This window comes from Puma concolor, chromosome B4, assembly GCF_028749965.1.
Source record: "Puma concolor isolate L17-30 chromosome B4, mPumCon1.1.hap2, whole genome shotgun sequence".
Taxonomy (NCBI): Eukaryota; Metazoa; Chordata; class Mammalia; order Carnivora; family Felidae; genus Puma; species Puma concolor.
The window spans coordinates 74,839,521-74,861,321 of NC_141673.1; the positions used below are offsets into that span (position 1 = coordinate 74,839,521).

The 21,801-nt window shown below is 35.3% G+C and overlaps 1 protein-coding gene across 2 annotated transcripts in view; it reads right to left on the reverse strand.

The window, feature by feature from the left end:
- LRRK2 (leucine rich repeat kinase 2) overlaps nucleotides 1-21,801 on the reverse strand; it is a 138,936-nt gene that overhangs the window by 72,357 nt on the left and 44,778 nt on the right. For both annotated transcript variants that reach the window (XM_086713648.1, XM_086713649.1), the window contains 7 exons: nucleotides 19,323-19,451; nucleotides 19,077-19,247; nucleotides 13,497-13,755; nucleotides 9,856-10,044; nucleotides 2,410-2,528; nucleotides 1,889-1,958; nucleotides 1,165-1,382 (listed from right to left, as the gene is read on the reverse strand). In XM_086713648.1, coding sequence (XP_086569774.1) covers nucleotides 1,165-1,382; nucleotides 1,889-1,958; nucleotides 2,410-2,528; nucleotides 9,856-10,044; nucleotides 13,497-13,755; nucleotides 19,077-19,247; nucleotides 19,323-19,451 — 1,155 coding nt within the window. The remainder of the gene's footprint in view (nucleotides 1-1,164; nucleotides 1,383-1,888; nucleotides 1,959-2,409; nucleotides 2,529-9,855; nucleotides 10,045-13,496; nucleotides 13,756-19,076; nucleotides 19,248-19,322; nucleotides 19,452-21,801) is intronic.

A 21,801-nucleotide genomic window follows, 5' to 3' on the forward strand; every position in this document is an offset into this window, starting at 1 on the left:
AAAGAAAAGGGTAAGGACCCTTGTGACTTGGTGGATTTAGACTGGCGAAGAGGGGGAGAAGGAGAGAGTGAACACATTTCAGACATGGGTTGCAAGAAGACTGTCCTCCCTTTCTCCAAATACACACACTGTAAAGGAAAGACACCACTTAAATATACTTAAAAAACGCAACGTTAATGTTGCTTTAAAAAGTCTCAAAATTATCGTAAGCTTTATAGGTGAGAAAAGGGAAGAAAAATACAGTTTTTTCATCAAATTTTGCAGTTCAGTCTAAGAATTCAGTTTAATAATTTAAATATTTTATTAAGATTATTTTAATTCATCAATGTATCTTTGGCTCTTGTCTACAGTACATAAAAATGATGAACAAATATTCAGAGGACTATTCTATTGGCAGATCATTTAATACTTTAATTTTTGAAAATAGGAACTCTTGGGGCGCCTGGGTGGTGCAGTCGGTTAAGCGTCCGGCTTCAGCCAGGTCACGATCTCGCGGTCCGTGAGTTCGAGCCCCGCGTCAGGCTCTGGGCTGATGGCTCGGAGCCTGGAGCCTGTTTCCAATTCTGTGTCTCCCTCTCTCTCTGCCCCTCCCCCGTTCATGCTCTGTCTCTCTCTATCCCAAAAATAAATAAAAAAATGTTGAAAAAAAAAAAAAGAAAATAGGAACTCTGAACAAAAAGAATCAACTTTTAAGTCTCATATAATTTTAAAACTCAATAAATGCCTTACGGATGGTTTAGCTGAGCCTCTGTATTTCTGCAGGTAAGGAAATGAAAGCTTAGAGCAGCCAAAGTAACACTTATTGTTAAACAGCTGGTAGCTAAGCCAGAGCCAGTGCCACTAAACCAGGTGTAACAGTCTACCTACTTTAAACAGTTTAAGTTGTCTTCTAGAAGTAAATAACTGAAGGTATAGCCTTGATACATCCTACCATGTACACATGTATCATCAGGACAGAACCTAGCGTTCCTTTTCATCAGGTCCCCATCCTCAAAGATGTTCTTGAACACCACATAGACTGATACTAATGTGACAACTACCAGAAAGGGGGAATTACTATCCAATGAAGCAATCCTTCTTTGTAAAGATTTAACCATGCAAATTAGATCAAACTGCAAAAGCTCTTCAAATATCCTGAGAGTAATAAGGATAAATTAAATTTACTTCACACAATTGTTGTGGAAAGTTCGTGAGTCCGTTCTGGTGAAGCTCCAGCTTTTCAAGATGCTCCAAATGACCACTTATACAGCATTTCTGGCTTAGGGCATCAATGTCTCTTAGTTCATTTGCTGAAAGGTCTAATGATGTAATATACTCTCTCTCAGAAGCCAGGGAAGAAATGCTGTCTGAATGCCTCATATGGGATTGAAGTTTTGATGACCCTTTTGTCAAAAACAAACAAACAATGGAAACATAAGCAAGTAATTTAAGTTCACTTGGTAAATATTTACTGATCACCTACTACTGTCAGGATCCCTTCCAGGCACTGGAGATTCAGTAGAAAACAAACTACAGAGCTTACATTCCAGTGGCAGAGGTGGACAATAAATAATACATATTTAATCAAATGGTATTAGTAGTGTAAAAAAAAAAAACAATAGACCTGCAGAAAGAGATGAAGAGTTGCATTGGTGACGGTACTATTTGCATTTCAGGAAAGTAGTAGAAAGGATAAAAGAGTCAGTCCTACATAGCATCGTAAAAGGTAAAGTTCTAAATCTTTAACTGTATTTCATTTTTCTACAGTGTGTGATATCATCAGGTACAAAGAATTTGAAGGTTATGTACGATGAAATTAACACCAAAAAAATTGAACAGAGGAAATTTAACAAAGTACTGTATTCTCCTCAAAATATCTATTTATTTATGATTATTGTCAAATACTTACTGAGTGAGTCATCTGAAGACAATATTTTTCTTTTCCGCCTCAGTAAATCTTCATGATCGAAAATGGGTCCCTATTAAACAAATAGACATTTATAATAAAATCACTATCATTTCTTGCAGCGAAGAGAACAGTTTCCTATCTGGTTTCCTTAAGGATCACTGTAAGACTTCCAGCAAAAGTACTCAGAGGACCAAGCCACACCATAAGACAGAGAGACCTAGCCTGGGCTCCATAGATACGGAGCTCTGAAAAAAAAAAAAAAGATAAATCATTTTGAAGTGTACTTAGTACACATATGGTCCCAAAAGCTCAAGAAATGTACATTTAAAATGGTTTATACGTATATGTATATACACATATATATACATATATATATACATATATATATATTCTTTATATAAAGTTTTCAAATATTAGGGAATTGCTGTACCAGTAGCTCCTAGCTTTGACACATAATTTCAGTTATCAAGAGAATACCAATAACAAAACACACAACATAATCACAATTAATCATAACTTACCAATGAGTTGGAATGTCTCTGCAAATTTGGTGAGCAACGCTGTAAGGCACGATCTCGGTAAAATTCTCCCACACTAATTGAATTGGATTTTCTTTTCACAAGAAATGAGCCTTCACTTCCTATTTTTAAATGATAAAATAAAGGCAAATAAGAAATGCTGACTCAATCATAAGATGCTAGTATCATAGTACAATCATAAAAGATAACACATATATTCATTGATGGAAATTTCCCAATTCCCACCGTAACAGTTTTACAATGGAAATAATAAACTATGTCGGCTTTTCATTTTCAAAATTCAGCTACATTTCTCTTCATCCATAAATATTTACTGAATGGCTATCTTAGACCAGATACTGAATAAGTGCAGAATAAAGATAAGCAGGAAAAACAATCCATGCCTCATCTGAGTTCATAGTACAGTAGGAAAAGCCAACTAAAAAAATAGTTACATGCTATAATAAATACATGTATGTACAGGAAGCAAAGAAAGTTTACACAAAAATCTGATCAATGTTATTCTTCTTGGTTCTTTGAATTGCTTTTAGCAAATTTTCAAATTTTATTTAAATATTGGGATAACACTAAATTATTTAATATTCAGCAATCTTGACAACATCTCTATTTAAATTTCATATTATATGGTTTCATTTATTGAATGACGTTAAAGTAAAATAATGAGTTTAGTTGTCAATATTCTGCTGAGATAGAGGAGAGGAGCACACTTCTCTTTTAAAAAATTTTATTTAAGGACACCTGGGTGACTCAGTCGGTTAAGTGTCTGACTTCAGCTCAGGTCATGATCTCACTGTGGGTTTGAGCCCCACATCTGGCTCTGTGCTGATAGCTCAGAGCCTGGAGCCTGCCTCAGAGTCTGTGTCTCCCTCTCTCTCTGTCCCTCCCCCACTCACGCTCTCTCTCTCTCTCTCTCTCTCTCTTTCAAAAATAAAGACACATTAAAAAGATGTTTTTAATGTAATGTGTATTTATTTATTTTGAGAGAGACAGAAAGATCGCAAGCAGGAGAAGGGCAGAAAGAGAGGAAGAATCCCAAACAGGCTCTGCGCTGTCAGCACAAAGTCTAACATGAGGCTCAAACTCATGAAACTGTGAGATCATGACCTGAGCCGAAATCAAGAGTCAGGCGCCCAACCAACTGAGCCACCCAGGCACCCTGAGAAGAACTACTTTTAAAATTATGGATTTTCAGGACTCCTGGATTGCTCAGTTGGCTGAGTGACTCTTGATTTCTGCTCAGGTCGTGATCTCATGGTTGTAAATTCAGGCCCGCAGTGGTCTCCACACTGAACATGGAGACTGCTTGAGATTCACTCTCTCTCTCTCTCTCTCTCTCTCTCTCTCTCTTTCCTCTTCCCCTCCCTTGCTAGCACTCTCTCTCTCAAAAAAAAAAAAAAAAAAGAAAGAAATTACTCATTTTCAACAAAATAAGAATCAATAAATATATTAAGGGCAAAAATATATTACTGAAAAATTATGAGATCACAAATCCTAGCACTCTATCTTATAAGCATAAAGAATGAATTTTAAGTTTCAAAACAAATTATAAAATCTACATATCCAAAAATCAATTTTGTAATATTTATATAAATCTTAAAGTTGAAACAGATACTTCCTACTTGGTTCACTATTAAAATTTAATTTACCCTATAATTTTAATTATTTCATGCTTAAGGAACTTAACAAAATAGACTTCAAAGTTAATTACATTTTTGTATCTTATAATTATTACATTTTCATAATTATCCCACTTTATGTTTGTGAAGGTTCTATGAGCATATTGTTTATAGAAGCAACAAAGGCATTTTATAATTATTTTTATGTCAGCAATTCTAACATTTTTCTTTATTTAAAAATACATAATGAGAATTCTTATTTCAGGCATGATGGAGTGACAGACAGCTAACCTGACAACTCTCCCCACAGACAACTAGAAACTTGGAAGAAATATTTTGAACAACTGATTTCAAACACTAGGCAACCAACAAAAGGTTCAGGATGGTGTAGTGCCTGAAAGAAGGGAAACAAATTATATAAGCCTTACGCTCACCCTGGCTTTCTGCCTGAAGACCATTAAGGGCCACAGGCACAGGGAGAAGGAATTTAAACAAAGCCCAATGGTTTTCCTGAGATGAAGAGGTGGAGATCAATGCTCATGGAGACTAACTAAGCTGGGAGTTCTGGGCAGAGTCTTGAAAAACGAGCTTCAGTAATTGGCACAGGGGTTTCCAGCAGATTTGCACTATAAGAAATGTAAACAGGAGTTCTTCAAGAGGAAAAAAAGAATACTAGATGGATCATATGGAGGGTTTAAGTCACCAAAAAATTACAATCCTTAATTTTTGTGCATTCAATAACAAAGCTCCATAACACAGAAAGCATAAACAGATGGAATTAAAAGATGAATTAACAAATCCATGGTTACAATTTCAACATATATTCATCAAATAAAATAGAGAGAAAAATTAGTAAAGATATAGAAGACCTAAAAAATACTACCAATTTGACCTAATTGACCCCACAATAGCGGAATACACATTCTTTTAAGTGACACATAGAACATTCACCAACACAAACCAGACAGTAGTCCAAAAATCAAGTCTCAATAAATTAAAAAGACTATAAATAATTAGATTCTCTGACCACAACAAAGTTATATATGATATCAATAACAAGGGGATATTGGAAAAGTTTCCAAATATATGGAAAACAAACAACACTCTCCTAAATAATCCATGACTCCAAAAAAATCACAAAGGAAATCAGAAAATTTTCAACACTGAATATAAACAGAACATACAAAAATTGTGGGATGCAGCTAACGTGGTCCCCAAAAGAATTTGTATTGGTCTTAAATGTTTATACTAGAAAATAACAAAAAGGTCTAAAAATCAGTGTTCTAAGCATCCACATTAAGAATCTTTAAAAAGAAGAGCCAAATCAAATGAAAATAAGTAAAATAAAGGAAACAAAGATTAAAGCAAAAATCAGTAAAAAAGAAAATGGACAAATGACAGAGAAGAATCAATGAAACAAAATGCGGATTCTTTGAAAACATCAATCAAATTAATAAACTTGAGCCAATGAACAAAGGGAAAGACACAAATTACCAATGTCAAGATTTAAAGCATTTTGAGGTCTAGTAGAAATTGTGTACTGTTGATTGGGGGCGGGAGCTGGTCTGTGTGATTGCAAAGGTGTACTGCAACAGCCTTTTTATCTGGGAGCCCCTGTGTCATTCAAATATCTAACTCTGAGTTGTACAAAGTGTCACATTATACTATCTGTACATTGTGCTTTCTAGGCAGATCTATATTGTGTATTTTTTGGAATTTTTTATTTAATTTCTTGGAGATCACTGTGAATGGATCAAGAAATCCAGAATAGCCATTTTTTTTTTAAATATCCATTTAAAATCTGCTCATTTAAGTGGGACCATTAGCTTGTCACCAAGCAGCACTCTTTTAAAACAAATTTAAAACTACTTGTGGCCTATATATGTTTAATCCTGATTGAAGAGGAAGCTTCTAACTCAACACAGTAACCAGTTGTAAAACCCAGACCTTTATCAACACCATGTAAAGAATTTCAGGACTCATATACAGATAGACAATAAAGTCATGCAATTTGAAAAGCAGTGTTTCATTATGAAAGAGCTCTCAAATTCCTTTTAAAGCTAATCTAATAAAAAAGATGTATAAATGTTCTTGAAAAAAAGAATTAAAGATCAGGTATCTCTTACAAAGGTTAACAGGACAGTAGGAGAATTATTATGAATGACATTAAATACAAGTTTGGCAACTTATGTAAAATGGACAAATTACTTGAAAGTTGAAAATTACAAAAACTGAAGCAAGAAGTAACAGAAAATCAAAATAACCATAAAGCTATTAAACTTATTAAATTTATGATAAAAATAGCCCCCCCCCAAATAAATTTCCAAACGTACATAGCTTTACTGGTGAAGCCTATCAAACATTTAGGAAGGAAATAATACCTCTCTTATACAAAATTTTAAAGACAATGGTGGAGTTGGAAACACTTCCCAACTCATTTAAAAGAGGCTAGCATTACTCTCATAATTATAAGAAAACATAAAACTACAGACCAATACTCCTCACAGATGCAAAATGCTTTAACAACATTTTAGACAATCAAATCCAACAATATATAAAAAAGGATAATGTATCATACCAGGTGAGATTTATCCCACAAATGCAAGTTTAGTTTAACACGAGAAAGTCAATCAACATAACTAGCCATATTAATAGAATAAAGGGGGGAAATATGCCCATTTCAACAGATGCAAAAAAGCATTTTCCAAAACCCATTAGTAATAAAAAGGCTCAGCAAACAATTAGTTGAAAGGAACTTCCTCTACTTGATGAAGGCTATCTATGAAAAAACTACAGATAATATCATACTTAATGATGAGAGACTGAATGCTTTCCCCTTAAATTTGGAAACCAGAAACAATGCCTACTCTGAACACTTCTATTCAACATAGTACTAGAAGTTCTAGTCAATGCAATAAGACAAGAAAAACAAAAAAGACATATAGATTAGAAAGGAAGAGATCTGTCTTTATTAGCAATTGGCCTTATTGTGAACATAGAAAACTGTGGAGTCAACAACAAGCTGTTAGAGACACACGTTAAACAAGTAAGTCCACAAAATACAATCTTAATATACAAAGAAATCAACTGTATTTCTCTATGCCATCAGTGAACTATTGGAAATTGGAATTCAAATACAATACTATTTACAATACCATCAGAAAATATACAATAAAAAAAATTGGTTAGAGAAACTTAAAATAATAAATGAAAATATATACATTTATATGTCAAAAGACTCATATTAAGATATCAATTCTCCTAGATTTATTATAGATTTATCTGAAGAAATTATTCATATGTTAATTCTATATTATGTAATATTAATAGTATATAATTAATAGGGTAATTCTACATTAAATGTATGTATTTAATTCCAATAAAAACTCCAGCACAAAATTAATTTGTTGACTCAAAATGTATATGGATATGCAACAAACCTAGAATAGTGAGAGCAATTTTGGAAAAAACAAACAAACAAAAAACACCAGAGGATTTACACTATCTGATTTCAAGACCTACCATTAAGCTAAAGTAATCAAGGCAGTATGGCATCAGCATAAGGATGAAGACATAAATTAATCCCACAGGATAAAGAATGCAGAAATAGAACTACGCTTACATGGTCAATTAAGTTGGACAAAAATGCCATTAATTCAATGAAGAAATATAGTGTTTTCACAAAATGATGTTTAAAAACTGGATATCCATATGTAAAAAAGAGTACTGTCAATCCTTCAGTGACATACATGAAAATTACTTAAAATGGATTATAGACTAAATGTAAAAGCTAAGGTTTTAACACTTCTATGAGGAAACACGGGAAAAATAGTCACAAATTTGGGATAGGAAATATTTCTTAAAAGGAATAAAAAACACAAACCATAAAAGAAAAAACTCAAAACCTGTACTTTATCTAAATTTAAAATCTATGCTCTTTAAAAAATAACATTAACAGGGGCGCCTGGGTGGCTCAGTGGTTGGGCGACCAACTTTGGCTCAGGTCATGATCTCGTGGTCCGTGAGTTCGAGCCCCGCGTCGGGCTCTGGGCTGACAGCTCAGAGCCTGGAGCCTGTTTCAGATTCTGTGTCTCCCTCTCTCTCTGACCCTCCCCCATTCATGCTCTGTCTCTCTCTGTCTCAAAAATAAATAAACGTTAAAAAAAAATAATAATAAAAAAAATAACATTAACAAAATGAAAGACAAACTATGACAGGGAGAAAATATTTGCAATTTATATATTGTCAAAGGAATTCTACCTAAATATGAAGAACTCTTTATGACATAAAGAACTCTTATAATACAATAGTAAGACAACAACCCAACTAAAAGTCAGCAAAAGTTCTGAAAAGATACTTTGCAAAAACAAATGTGAATTGTCAATAAAAACATGAAAATATTCTCAATATCTATAGTCATCAGGGAATGAAAATTAAGCCCAAATGAGTTAGGACTACACCTTCACTAGAACGGCTAAAATTAAAGTGCCTGATGATATCAAGCAGTATAGTATGACAAAGATGTACAGCAACTAGAGAGTTCATATTGCTGAAGGAAGTGTACATGGTGTAACTACTTTGGAAAACAACCAGACATAAAAGAGAACATACTGTATCATCCTATTCATATAAAACTTAAGAAAATACTAATTTAATCTATAGTGACAAAAAGATCAGTAGTTGCAGGGACCAAGGATTGGGGGATTTGTGAAAAGGCATAAAAGGAACTTTTATAGATGATAGAAATGTTGCATAATTTAATAGTGGTGATGATTGCATGGATGTACAGATTTTTCAAAACCCATGAAAACACACACTTAAAATGGGTGCATTTTATTTCATATTAATTATATATAAATAAAATTGGTTTTAAAAAATACTTGGGCCAAAAAAGAAAATACGTGGGCCAGAGATTTTGAGATTTGGGGAGAACTCTTACTGTTTGCCCTCTCAAATACCTTTATGGGTCACCCAAAGTTTTCGATCATACTGTTAATAAAAAAGCACTACACCCGATTTATACCAAATTGCATAATGTTAAATATGTCCACCCTAGTTACTGTCATTAAATATATTGCCATGTCAATTATTTTAAGTTATTTCAGGGGAATTACTAAAATATTAAAATTACTTTATTTCCTCTAAAGGTAAAAATTTTTTAATGAAGCATTTCCTATTTGGCAAGCACTTCCCAGACATTTTACATACATTTTTTCTAATGCTAGAAGATTTGCAACACTATCTTCAATAAGGGTGAGGAGCATACAAACCCACAAAAGGACCTTGTCAATGATGGAACATGGAATCCAATTCTAGCCTGATTCAGTGTTTTCACTACATTAGTCACAATTAACTGATCATGGTTAATATTCTAATACTTTGGAAGTGCAGATACATTTTCTTGAGTCATTGCCTTAACTGGAATTAGTGAGCATTAACTATTTCCAATGATGAACACATGTTTCCTCAAGTTTTACAAATGAATTAAATCAGATTTTTGTCTCAGTTTCTATCGTTCAACACCAGTGCATAAATGTTTTTTTTTTTTTTTATTTTTTTCAACGTTTATTTATTTTTGGGACAGAGAGAGACAGAGCATGAACGGGGGAGGGGCAAAGAGAGAGGGAGACACAGAATCGGAAGCAGGCTCCAGGCTCTGAGCCATCAGCCCAGAGCCTGACGCGGGGCTCGAACTCACGGACCGCGAGATCGTGACCTGGCTGAAGTCGGACGCTTAACCGACTGCGCCACCCAGGCGCCCCGTGCATAAGTGTTTTAAAACATAAAGGGAATATTTCTTTGGAATACATACCTTCACTATCCAGGTCGTCACTTTGACCAAACACACTGTCTACACAAGAGTCTGGAATGAAGGTCCATTCATCAAATTTATCAAGAACTTCTTCAGGAAAATTCCCATCACTGCCTGAGGCTGCTCCTTCTTCCACAACACTTTTCATCTGATATCTGAGCACCATTCTTGCTAGGGTGGATCCTATATCTACAATAAAAAGATACACCAGCAAGTTACAAATCAACAAACATAAACACAAATCATACCAAAGTTCTTTCCAGAGAAATTTTTATTCTTTCCAAAGTCACTTTGTAACCATGATATTGCATAAAAAGCAGGCAGTGAATTTAAATTTTTTAGAAATCATAAAAATTTACTCAAAGCTTTGGTGGAAGTGACAAAACTGAATATTTATGACGCGAACTTGACCCGGGAAAGAGCCTGGGCTTTGAAGCCACACAGACCTGTGCTCAAATAACAGTAACAGCACTTGCAAGTTACATAAGCTCTCTGAATGTTAGTTTCCTCACTTGGGAAATGGAGATGACAACGTACGATTATGGAAAAGATTAAAGGAAATGGTGCAAATAAAATGTTTACTTAGCACAATGCTTAGAACACAGAAGATGCTCAATAAATGATATAGTTACTTTTTTATAAACTATTTGCTAAGTGATTCATTCTACTGGGAAATTTGGTGAAATTCAAAAGTTAACATCCTATTTTATTACATCTTATATTATGCTTTGTTATGAAGAAATTAGTTGGCAGAACTCTCATTGTGTTATGTACAGCCTGGAAAATCTCTTCAAATATTACTTCCATAGCTCACATGACTGACGTGTATGAGACTCAGTCAAGTACTACCTGAAAAATGTTTTGAAGCTATGAATTCAAAATGTTCTTTACTCAGACGAACCGCTAATATAATTATGGTCATATCCTCCAATCAATCAATTACATGACTGTATTTTTTTAATTAGGTGAGACTTATCAAAGGTAAAAAACTTCATGTAGAACAAAGAGAATACAGTGGATAGGAAATCTCCCTTCTTCCCTCTCCAGTGTCCATCAGAAATCAGAGATTTAAGTAAACAGGTTGCTGGCAGGAGACTGAAGTGATAGAACATGGGATCTAATCATATTTCATTAGTTTCCAAAGTCCCCAGAGGGAAACCAAGTAATACATTTCTGGGGTTTTCTTGTGACAGAGTCTTTTCATATTCAAACATTTATGACTACCATATCTCACCAACATCAGTATACTAAAAACATTGCTCTGTGCTTTTTTATTTTTATTTTTTTTTTACTTAATAATGCACTCTCTATCTGACCATTTGGATTTGTTAGATGGTTTTTTCTCCAATGATTGCAAAGCATTCCACTGCATGAATGTCCCATGATTGATTCAAATACTTCCTTTTGAAGGATACTTAGAATTTTTCCCCTAATCTCTGGCTATTATAAACAATATTTTATTGTGCACCCTTGCACCCCTGCATCACGGATTCCTATCAGTATGTAGCTGGTCAAAAAAGCATGGATGTGCATTTAAAATATTAATGGATGTTGCCAGATTGTCCTCAAAAGAGGATAATTTGAATTCATATCAATAATGTGTGAAATGCCTATTTCCACTTACGTTTACCCAATTACCAATTTTTTATTTTTGCCAATATTATGAATATTTAATTAGCCCTACTATGTGCAAAGTACTAGTTAGATGCTAAAGTTACAACACTGGAAAAAAATGACATTGACTTCATGATGCATATAATCTACCAAAAGGTAGATCATAAAAAGAAAAAATACAATTATATAATGTAATAAATGCTACTACAGGTAAGAAACAAGGTGCGACAGGAATATGGGGGATGATCTTCCACACAGATTTCATATGGGCAGGAATGTTTTCTTCTAAAAAGTGATTTGGGGCTGAAGCAAAAAAAAAAAAAAAAAAAAAAGAAATGAAGAGACAGACAAGTGGACAGAAGGTAAGGCAGGCAGGTAGCTAGATTAACACTGGAAGACACATGACACATTTAGACACATTTTATGACACATTTTAGAAACCGAGGGAAGGAGAGCCTGGGTGGCTCAGTCAGTTAAGCATCTGACCCTTGATATCAGCTCAGGTCTTGATCTCAAGGTCATGAGTTCAAGCCTCGTGTTGGGCTCTACACTGGACATGAAGCCTACTTTAAAAAAAAAAAAAAAAAAGGAGAGAAACTTAGGGAAATTAGCCTGACTGGATCTTCTAGGGCCCACCAGAATGTTGGAAACCTGGAATTTGTAGAGGCACTAATAAGCATGGATGGATACTTTCTCCCAGCAGCATTTTGAGCAACCTTGGTGAAGGGAAGGGAAAAAGCAGACCACTGGACTGAACAGGAATAGGATATTGCCAGGTAAATGCACCAGAAAAATGACAGGAAAGCTAACATGTTGTTAACAAGAGAGTACTTAAGGTGAAGATCACTGTAGGGAAGGAAGCAGGCATGGAAGTTAACAGAGGGAAATAGGGAGCTCAAACTTTAAGAACACATTTAGTGTGAGTGACTGACATCTGAAATGACAGAAATCTTAACAGAGGATGATGCTAACTTGTCATTAATATATTTAATATGTACAAAACATATATTAACTCAAAAATTTCAAGAAAATACCTTTTTAGCTGAAATATTGAAAAACTGAAAACTAAATATGTTAATATGAAGATGCAAAGTATATATGAGTGGGGCACCTGGGTGGCTCAGTCAGTTAAACGTCCGACTTCAGCCCAGGTCATGATCTCATGGTTGATGAGTTCGAGCCCCGCATCAAGCTCTGTGCTGACAGCTCAGAGCCTGCAGCCTGCTTCGGATTCTGTGTCTCCTCCTCTCTCTTCCCCTCCCCCACTTATACTCTGTCTCTTTCTGTCTCTCAAAAATAAATAAATGTAAAAATTTTTTTTTCAAAGTATATATGTGTATAAGTTTCTGCATATACATTTTAATGCATATGTATATGTAAGCATATAAAAAATCTGGTAAGAAAATCTACATTGATAAGGGACAAAATACTCATTTTCTTTCTTATAGTTTTTATGTGTTTTCCTATTCTTAAAATGAGCATGGATTAGTTTTATAATAAAAAAATATATGTTTCTTTAAAAAGCAACTGCTCAGAAACATCCCACTGTCCCACTCTATCTTTATAAAACATTTGCTAGGAAACAAAGAATTAAATACAATATCACTTTCAAGCATTTCATAACCAAAAAAAAAAAAAAAAAAGATATCAACAACAACAACAAAAAGATACCCAAACCTTCACAATATTTTTGGCTTAAGTTATACCAAATTGAAATAAACCTAATGAAAATATTAGTGACTTAAAAAAAAATACTAATAGGGGCGCCTGGGTGGCTCAGTCGGTTAAGCGTCCGACTTCAGCCAGGTCACGATCTCGCGGTCTGTGAGTTCGAGCCCCGCATCAGGCTCTGTGCTGACAGCTCAGAGACTGGAGCCTGTTTCAGATTCTGTGTCTCCCTCTCTCTCTGACCCTCCCCCGTTCATGCTGTCTCTTTCTGTCTAAAAATAAATAAACGTTAAAAAAAAAATTTTTTTTAAATACTAATAAAAACCAGACTTGGACAAAATCGTCCTGCTAATACTCACTTGTTTCTTTTCTTAAATTAGATGTCCTATCTGGAAACAAAGGACCAAGCCATGAAGGTTCGATTTTTCCTATACAAAATCCTCCAAGGCAAATGCTATTATTGGCCAGATCCAGGGCGAGTCTCCGTAAGAGTAAGCTAATGATCTGGCTGTCACCTTTTCCAATGCTTATTGTCAGAGCTTTCCGGACATCCTGTTCACGGGAACCACCATTCAGTAACAGTTCCACCAATTTGGGACTGCTTGCTTTCTCACATACCTATTAAAGGAAAAAAGAAGGTGACCATATTAAAAGCCTGTATTTCTTCCTTTTGGTAGACATGTAAATTGAATTTGGTGTGATTTTTCTCTACACCCTCATTTAGATAGAAATAAAATAAAATAAGGCAAAACTCATCCTTGAAATAGATTAGGAAAATACAGTAAGGTTAGCACCACAAATATCAGAGTAGCAGAAGCCAAATAATCTGCCACATGAGTCAGGTACTATGAAAAAGGCACCATCATACGGAGAAAAAGCTCTTAACACCTGACTTAAGAAAGCTGAGGCTTCACCAATGATACACATTGCTTACACCTTCTGGGATTCCGTCTGCTCCTTGTAAGACATCTGGGAAACTAGTACCATACACAGTAAAGGCTACTTCCCTGCCTTCATTCATGATATAGAATATCTAAATGAGAATATGAACATCATAAAACTTGTAAATGCCACATACAAAGGCTTCTGGCTTTCCAGCACAAGACCCTGAATTTCCACAAAGAAATTTCCTATCTGTTTTCTACCTTCCCCTGAATACTGTTTTCAGAGCATGTGCTCAAGGTAGGTTCGCATGCTGGGTGCTACAAAAACTACAGTGACCCCAGTAAGCAGAGGGAAGGCTTAGCAACCTACAGCATACTGGCCTACACAGAAGCAGCTTCTAAAAGGTGAAGGAATGATGGTCTGCTAACAAGAAGATCAAAGTAACAGATAATAGAAATATTGTATGTCAGGAACTGTGCTAAATTCTGTATACACTTGATTTCTAATCCTTATTAAAAACACTTTGTCAGGGGCGCCGGGTGGCTCAGTCAGTTTAGCATCTGACTTTGGCTCAGGTCATGATCTCACGGTTCATGGGTTTGAGCCCCATTTTGGACTCTGTGCTCACAGATCAGCCTGGATCCTGCTTCAGATTCTGTGTCTCCCTCTCTCTCTGCTCTCTCTCTCAAAATAAACATTAAAAAAAAAGTCTATGTCATAAAAATTATTATCCACATTTTACAGATGAATATTTAGAAAAAGTATGTGATTTTTCCAAACCTATTAGAGGTAATCAACAAGAGACTTGGATTTCAAGTCAAGCCTGTGCTCCTTTCACTGCCCACAATTAAGGCTTAATTTTTTTTCTTTTCTTTTTTCTTTTCTCTTTTTTTCTTTTCTCCTTTCTTTTCTTTCTTTTCAAGACAAGACCCTAAGATCTAAGGTACCAGGTGAGGGGAAGGAGACTGGGGGAAATTCCTGAATTCTCTAGAATTAATGTATGTTCAAGAGATTTGAGGGGATCATTCTGTGGTTTCACGGCACCAACTCAATGCCCACTAGTCTCCAGGTTACCTACCTTCAACCCATTCTCCCCAGAGCCACTATCATACCTTTCTACTTTAGATATGAGCAGGTCACTGCCCAGAAATCTTCTAAACCCCTCTGCTCTAAGACATTCCCCCAAACACAACATGAGGTTTTTCTAAAACTTCATTACCTTCATTTATACTATTTCTACTGCCCTAAATATCTAATTCTACTCTGCATCCAGCAAAAAGATGTTCATTCCTTTTTTTTTTTTTTGAGAGAGAGAGAGAGAGAGAGAAAGAGAGAGAGACAGCGTGAGTGGGAAGAGAAAGAATCTCAAGCAGGCTCCAGGCTCAGTGCAGAGCCCAATGCAGGGCTCAATCCCATGACCCAGGGATCATTACCTGAGCCAAAACCAAGATGTGGACGCTCAACTCACTGAGCCATTCAGGCACCCCAAAAGATGTTCATTCTTGAAGGTACAGCTTCATAATCTCTTGTACGGTAAGTCCTTGCTACTAAGCTCCCAAGCCACACACACTCTTCCTCCTCCAGACTCCTGTCCCATTTGCTTAAACATAGCACATAGCACACTAAACCAAAAACGCCTATCAGTTTTAAAACTAGAACGAAAGGCTTGGATGCTATTGCAATTCAATTTGTACCTCCATAGCCTAGTACAATGCCTAGGAAATATCTTTCATTTAACTAACAAATCACTAATATCCTATTTAAAAGCCCACAGGAAATTTATTTTTTTTTTTATTTATTTTTTTTAATGTTTATTTTTGAGACAGAGAGAGACAGAGCATGAACGGGGGAGGGGCAGAGAGAGAGGGAGACACAGAATCGGAAGCAGGCTCCCGGCTCTGAGCCATCAGCCCAGAGCCCAACGCAGGGCTCGAACTCACAGACCACGAGATCGTGACCTGAGCTGAAGTCGGATGCTTAACTGACTGAGCCACCCAGGCGCCCCAGGAAATTTAAAAGGAGTGGGAGGAAGGAAGACCGAGGGACAGAGGGGCCAAAAAACTCAATCACAAATGCCCTCTCTGTGGCCTAGCAAATTTTTTATGTCTAAATTGGCACTTACTGCCTACCTCATATTAAAATGATTTACATTTTATCCTCTCTCCTTTCCCAATACACACTTGGAAAGAATCCATCCAGAAACAGAAAAACTCTTGTATATTCTTTACTACTTATCTAGCACTGTGCCCTCCACCTAGAAATTGCTCAATACACTTTTAAAGAGTATTTTCCTTGAGGGCCCAAAAGATCCCAGCTGACTTTAGGTACATGGGGATGAAGCCAGAGATGTATAAGAAAGTGTATCAGACAAAAGACAAGTTGGTTGAGTGTCCAACTCTTGGTTTCAGCTCAGGTCATGATCTCGTGGTTCATGAGTTTAAGCCCCATGTCAGGCTCTGTGCTGACAGCTTGGAGCTTGCGTGGGATCCTCTGTCTCCCTGCTCATGCTCTGTCTCTCTCCCAAGATAAATAAACTTTTAAAAACTGTATAATTTACTATCTTTTGCAATCTTCTCTCTCATCTTCAAATTTATCAATAATGCAGCCCATGATCAAAACCAAATATTTTAGACTAGCCTTTGAGAATCAGTGAGCAACTCTCCCTACTCCCCTCCCTATCACCACCACTACCAAGAATCTATGGTATAGATGAGATTAAAGCATGCATTTGGGAAGCCGACTTTCCACTACTTACCAGGAGAGTGTCCTTAGGCAAGTTACCTAACCTCTCTGTGCCTCAATTCCTTCCCTGTAAAATGGGAATAATACTAGAACCCACTTCTAAGGTTGTTGCAAGGGTTAAATTGTGTAAAGGACTCAGAGCAGTGCCCAGGTGGTAATGAATACCACAACAGTTTGTTATTACTTTTATTCAGACTTCATCACAGTTGTTCTTCCTACCATGATCTGATGGTTTTCATCTTTGGATCTCTATCCATGTATTTTGATGCCCAGTATCAGTCTTCCATATTCTTCTATATGAATCATGTATATTACATCATTAAATTCTCCTCAGAAAGCCTAACAAGATTAACTCCATCTTTGCTCCGAATAGTCCTTAATTAAACAGCATTGGTACATAAATAGTGATTACCTCATTTTACACTAGTATCTAAAATAATGTATGTTCAATCTATCCACAAAATTTAATCAATATTTTTTAGAGGCAAATAATCTCTGACAAGTATGATAAATTCTTTAAATTTAACATACCCATGGATGCAAAGATCTGATTTTGCTTAAAAATATATAAATAAGTGCTTAAATCCAAAAGAATGCAAGAAGAAGAATAAAATAAAGAGCTCCTATACAAAGATTTAGGTAAATTGAGAGAAGAGCAGGAAGCATTTCCTGTCAGAGATTTAAAATTATTACACTCAGGTGCTTTGGGTACACTATTTCCCTAAAAATAATTTGAAGGGGAAATTTCTTTTCAGTTCCTTGGCATATTCCAGTAATATTAGTGCAAAGAAGGGCAGATCACACAAAGATACACAATAAAAATGTATTATATTATTGAGGGAAATAATTTAATTACTTTTAATAATAGAGAAGCAATTATTTTTAAGGTGGATTTCTTAAATGAAATTTGACTAAATGTAAGTAATTTGATTATTTATTTGGTCTTAATGTACACATTAATTGTGCATGAAAATAAGTTACAGGTTCAGTTTCTTTTTATGTAGAGTACTAATTAGTACTAACTTAATTTACAGTTGAGAAATTGAATTGAATCCATAGGCAAGTGGGAAATTAAATAAAGTAAGGCTTTTAAAGTAAATTACTGGAAAATACAGTACTCTGTTGGTTATTTAATAATGTACATTAAATCACTGCATAATTGCTTTGTTAGAAATATTATTAATTTCTAGAAAATATACATGGTGCTACCCAAATGCTATTATAAACTGAAATTTATGCAATGATAACCCTGAAGTAACATGTAATGCACTTTAATAAATACTTACTAAATTCACACTGTATGTAAAGCAATGAGTTAGTTATTCTAAATGACATAAAGATGAACACTGTACATTTCCACTTTCATACAACTAACAAAATATAAAAGATATATTGTGTATATCACATATATTGTCATGGACTCAACAGAAGTAAATCTTTTATTTTGTATGGAGGTCAGGGGTGCAGGGAGGGCTTTATTGAGGAAAGGGCATTTGGGTTGGATTTTGAAGGTAAAGTAGAACATTTAGATAGAGGTGCTTGCCCAGTGCATGAGTCAAGGGAGGGAAGGGAGTCAGGACCACAGTGCTATACAACCAAGGGGGTGGTCAATGGCAGGGGATGCCAACGTGAACAGTGTCCCCAAGGGGGTGTAGTAACCGCCTGCATGGCCACATACAGTACAACTGAGGAGAGAATTTGCTATCAGAGAAACTGGAAACAGAGAGAAAACGGTTGAAAGATTACCAAACCGAACCGTATGTTGTGTGGAGTGTGCCTGGAAAAGAATTTGGACAGAGATGCATTGTAGGAGACACATTTGGAAAGTTATTAACAATATAACAAGGTAGGTAAACAAGTAAAATGAGGGATTCTATTGGGGCGCCTGGGTGGCTCAGTCGGTTAAGCGGCCGACTTCGGCTCAGGTCATGATCTCGCGGTCCGTGAGTTCGAGCCCCGCATCAGGCTCTGGGCTGATGGCTCAAAGCCTGGAGCCTGTTTCAGATTCTGTGTCTCCCTCTCTCTCTCTCTGACCCTCCCCCGTTCATGCTCTCTCTCTGTCTCAAAAATAAATAAACGTTAAAAAAATAAAATTAAAAATTAAAAAAAAAAATGAAGGATTATACCGGATATGCCTAAAGGACCCTATTACCTCTGAAATTCTGTGAATCTAAATTCCTACTACAAATCACAAGCAATTGTGAAATAAACTGGTGAATTCTGCAGTAAAGAATAACAGGATGTAAGCAAGAGCTGTACAATAGTAGAGTTAAATAACAGAGAAAGACCAAAGTTAGGCCTTCAATATTTACCTGACAAATTAAAGAAGTTGCCTCCTTTGTTCGATTGGCGTCTGCTCCCAACAGAAGCAAGCATTCAACCATGATACTGTTATTCTGATCACATGCTTTCTCTAACATCACGCTTTTTAACTCATCGTCCATAGCTAATTTTGCAAAGCACTTGCAACAAAGGTTTAGAAACTAAAAAGAATGGAAACGAGGATTAGAGTGAGCTAAATCCATTAACAGTTAGCATACAGGTGAGAAACACTGTACCTGTTGATCCTTTTGTTCCATGATACTGGAAGACATCTGATGGAATATCACCGAATCAAAGGAATGATGCACCAGCAGGTTGGAAAAAGACACTGACAATTCCAGTATTGTTAAGATTGTCTGAAATCCCTGAAAGTGGGACCAAAATAATAACATAAGCAATTCTGGGCCAAAAGAATAAAAAATAAATAGTATAAAACAGATAATTTGTATGTGATAACTAACTAGATAATATTTATTGGGTTTGTACTTAAAAGCTATAAATCTTGGAACATTCCCATAAGCAAACCTTGCTCTCTCATTACTAAGAAATAGAGCAGGCACACAGAGAATAAAATGCAAGCTAACAAGCCATTGTCTAGCAAGGCAGAAAAAATCCCTAATGAATTAAAAATAAGCCATACTCACGGGATGAAAGCAAGATATTAATTAATATTAGAAGAGCTGAATCAGCAGAGCAACATACCCAAATCAGCCAGCAAAGTGTATTTCTTATTACAAGACTAGAGATTAGGTTCTCTAGATAGCCTAGCATTTCGCTAACATTTTGGTGCCTTCTTGTGAAATTTCAGCTGCAAAAGATGAATATGAGCTCCTAGATTTCATTCATGTTGAATATAGTTGAGAAAAGCTCTAAAGGCAGTCTGAGGTTTACACCTCTGTAGCAAATTATTTATAAAGAACTAGTCAGTCACATCATTACTTTTCAGAACCACCTCAAGCATATTCCTAAGAGTTGTCTGGGCTCTCCACACATGAGAGAGTTTCAGGAAAGAATGAGCTTTGGAATTTACTATTATTTAGCTTGGGTAAACTCATCAAACATCAATTTAACCTAAAAAATTTTTATTATCTTTCAATATAATATGTTAATGAAATTGTCTAATAGTTACTATTTTGTGGTTTTAAGATGCTGGATTTCGACAAATACTAACATTTGATAAAAGAATAGTCTTAATTTTTGCAGGTCTGAGGGACATGTGGTCCACCCACCACTAGACTAGAGGTCCCTGCAAATTCAAATGAATGCACCAGAAAAGCAAGTAATACAAATGTGCAGAAGGCACATAATTCAAAATAAAAACTTATAAACACTGAACTGACCAAATAAAATATGTTGACAGGCCAAATTTAGCCGACTGGTCAATAGTTGAAAACCTCTACTACAGAGATCCTAACATTTACACCTTTATGTATTAATACTGAGTAAACTGAGAGCTCTATAGCTGTACAGATTTATCTCTTTTTTCTTGGATTACTTTTAATCAGTTCTGGCTTGGCTTTAGTCATCCTTGCCTGAAGCACATTATAAAAATCAGATTTATATAGCACATTGTTGTTTTTAATCTAAGAATGCTGCATGTTCAGCACTTTATAATTAAAAACTTTACATACAGTATCTCATTTACTAGTAATGTCTGAGACAAGGTTATAGCCTGGATTTTTTTTTTATTCCTGGTGAATTCTGCCATTTATGAAAACATTTGTTGAGTGTGGTTTATGAAAGCTGCAAATTCCATTACCAAAACAAAAAACAAACGAACAAACAAAAAAACACAACCAAAGCAGAAACTCTTAAAGAGACTACTTGTTTTGCTAACATTAAAAAAATTTTTTTTTAACTCAAAGCAAATTGGATATGGAAGGAACCTACCTCAACATAATAAAAGCTATCTATGACAAACCCACAGCTAACATCATACTCAATGGTGAAAAGCTGAAAGCTTTTCCTCTAAGATCAGGACAAGGATGCCCACTTTCACCACTTTTATTCAACATAGTATTAAAAATCCTACTCACCACAATTAGACAAGAAAAAGAAATAAAAGGCATCCAAGTTAGAAAGGAAGAATTTAAGCTGTCATTACTTGCAGATCATTTGATATTATACATAGAAAACCCTAAAGACACCACCAGAAAACCATTAGAACTAATAAATGAATTCAGTAAAGTTGTAGGACACAAATTAAAATACACAAATTGATTATATGTCTAGACACTAATTATGAGTTATCAGAAAGAGTAATTAAGAAATGAATCCTATTTATATTTATATCAAAAAGAATAAGACACTTAAAAATAAATTTAACCAAAAAGATGAAAGACCTTTGCACTGAAAACTATAAAACGCTGATGAAAGAAATTGAAGTAAACACAAATAAATGGAAAGATACCCCATACTCATAGAATGGAATAATCGATATTGTCAAAATATCCATACTGGCCTAAGCAATCTACAGCTTTAATGCATTCCCCATGAAAATGCCAATGGCATTTTTCACAGAACTAGAACAAAGAACTCTAAAATTTGTATAGAACCACAGAAGACCTTGAATAGCCAAAGCAGTCTTGAGATAGAAAAATTAAGTTGAAGGTATCACACTCCCTGACTTCAAACTATACTACAAAGCTATAGTAATCAAAACAAATATGGTACTGGCATGAAAGCAGACACATAGGTCAATAATATACAACAGAG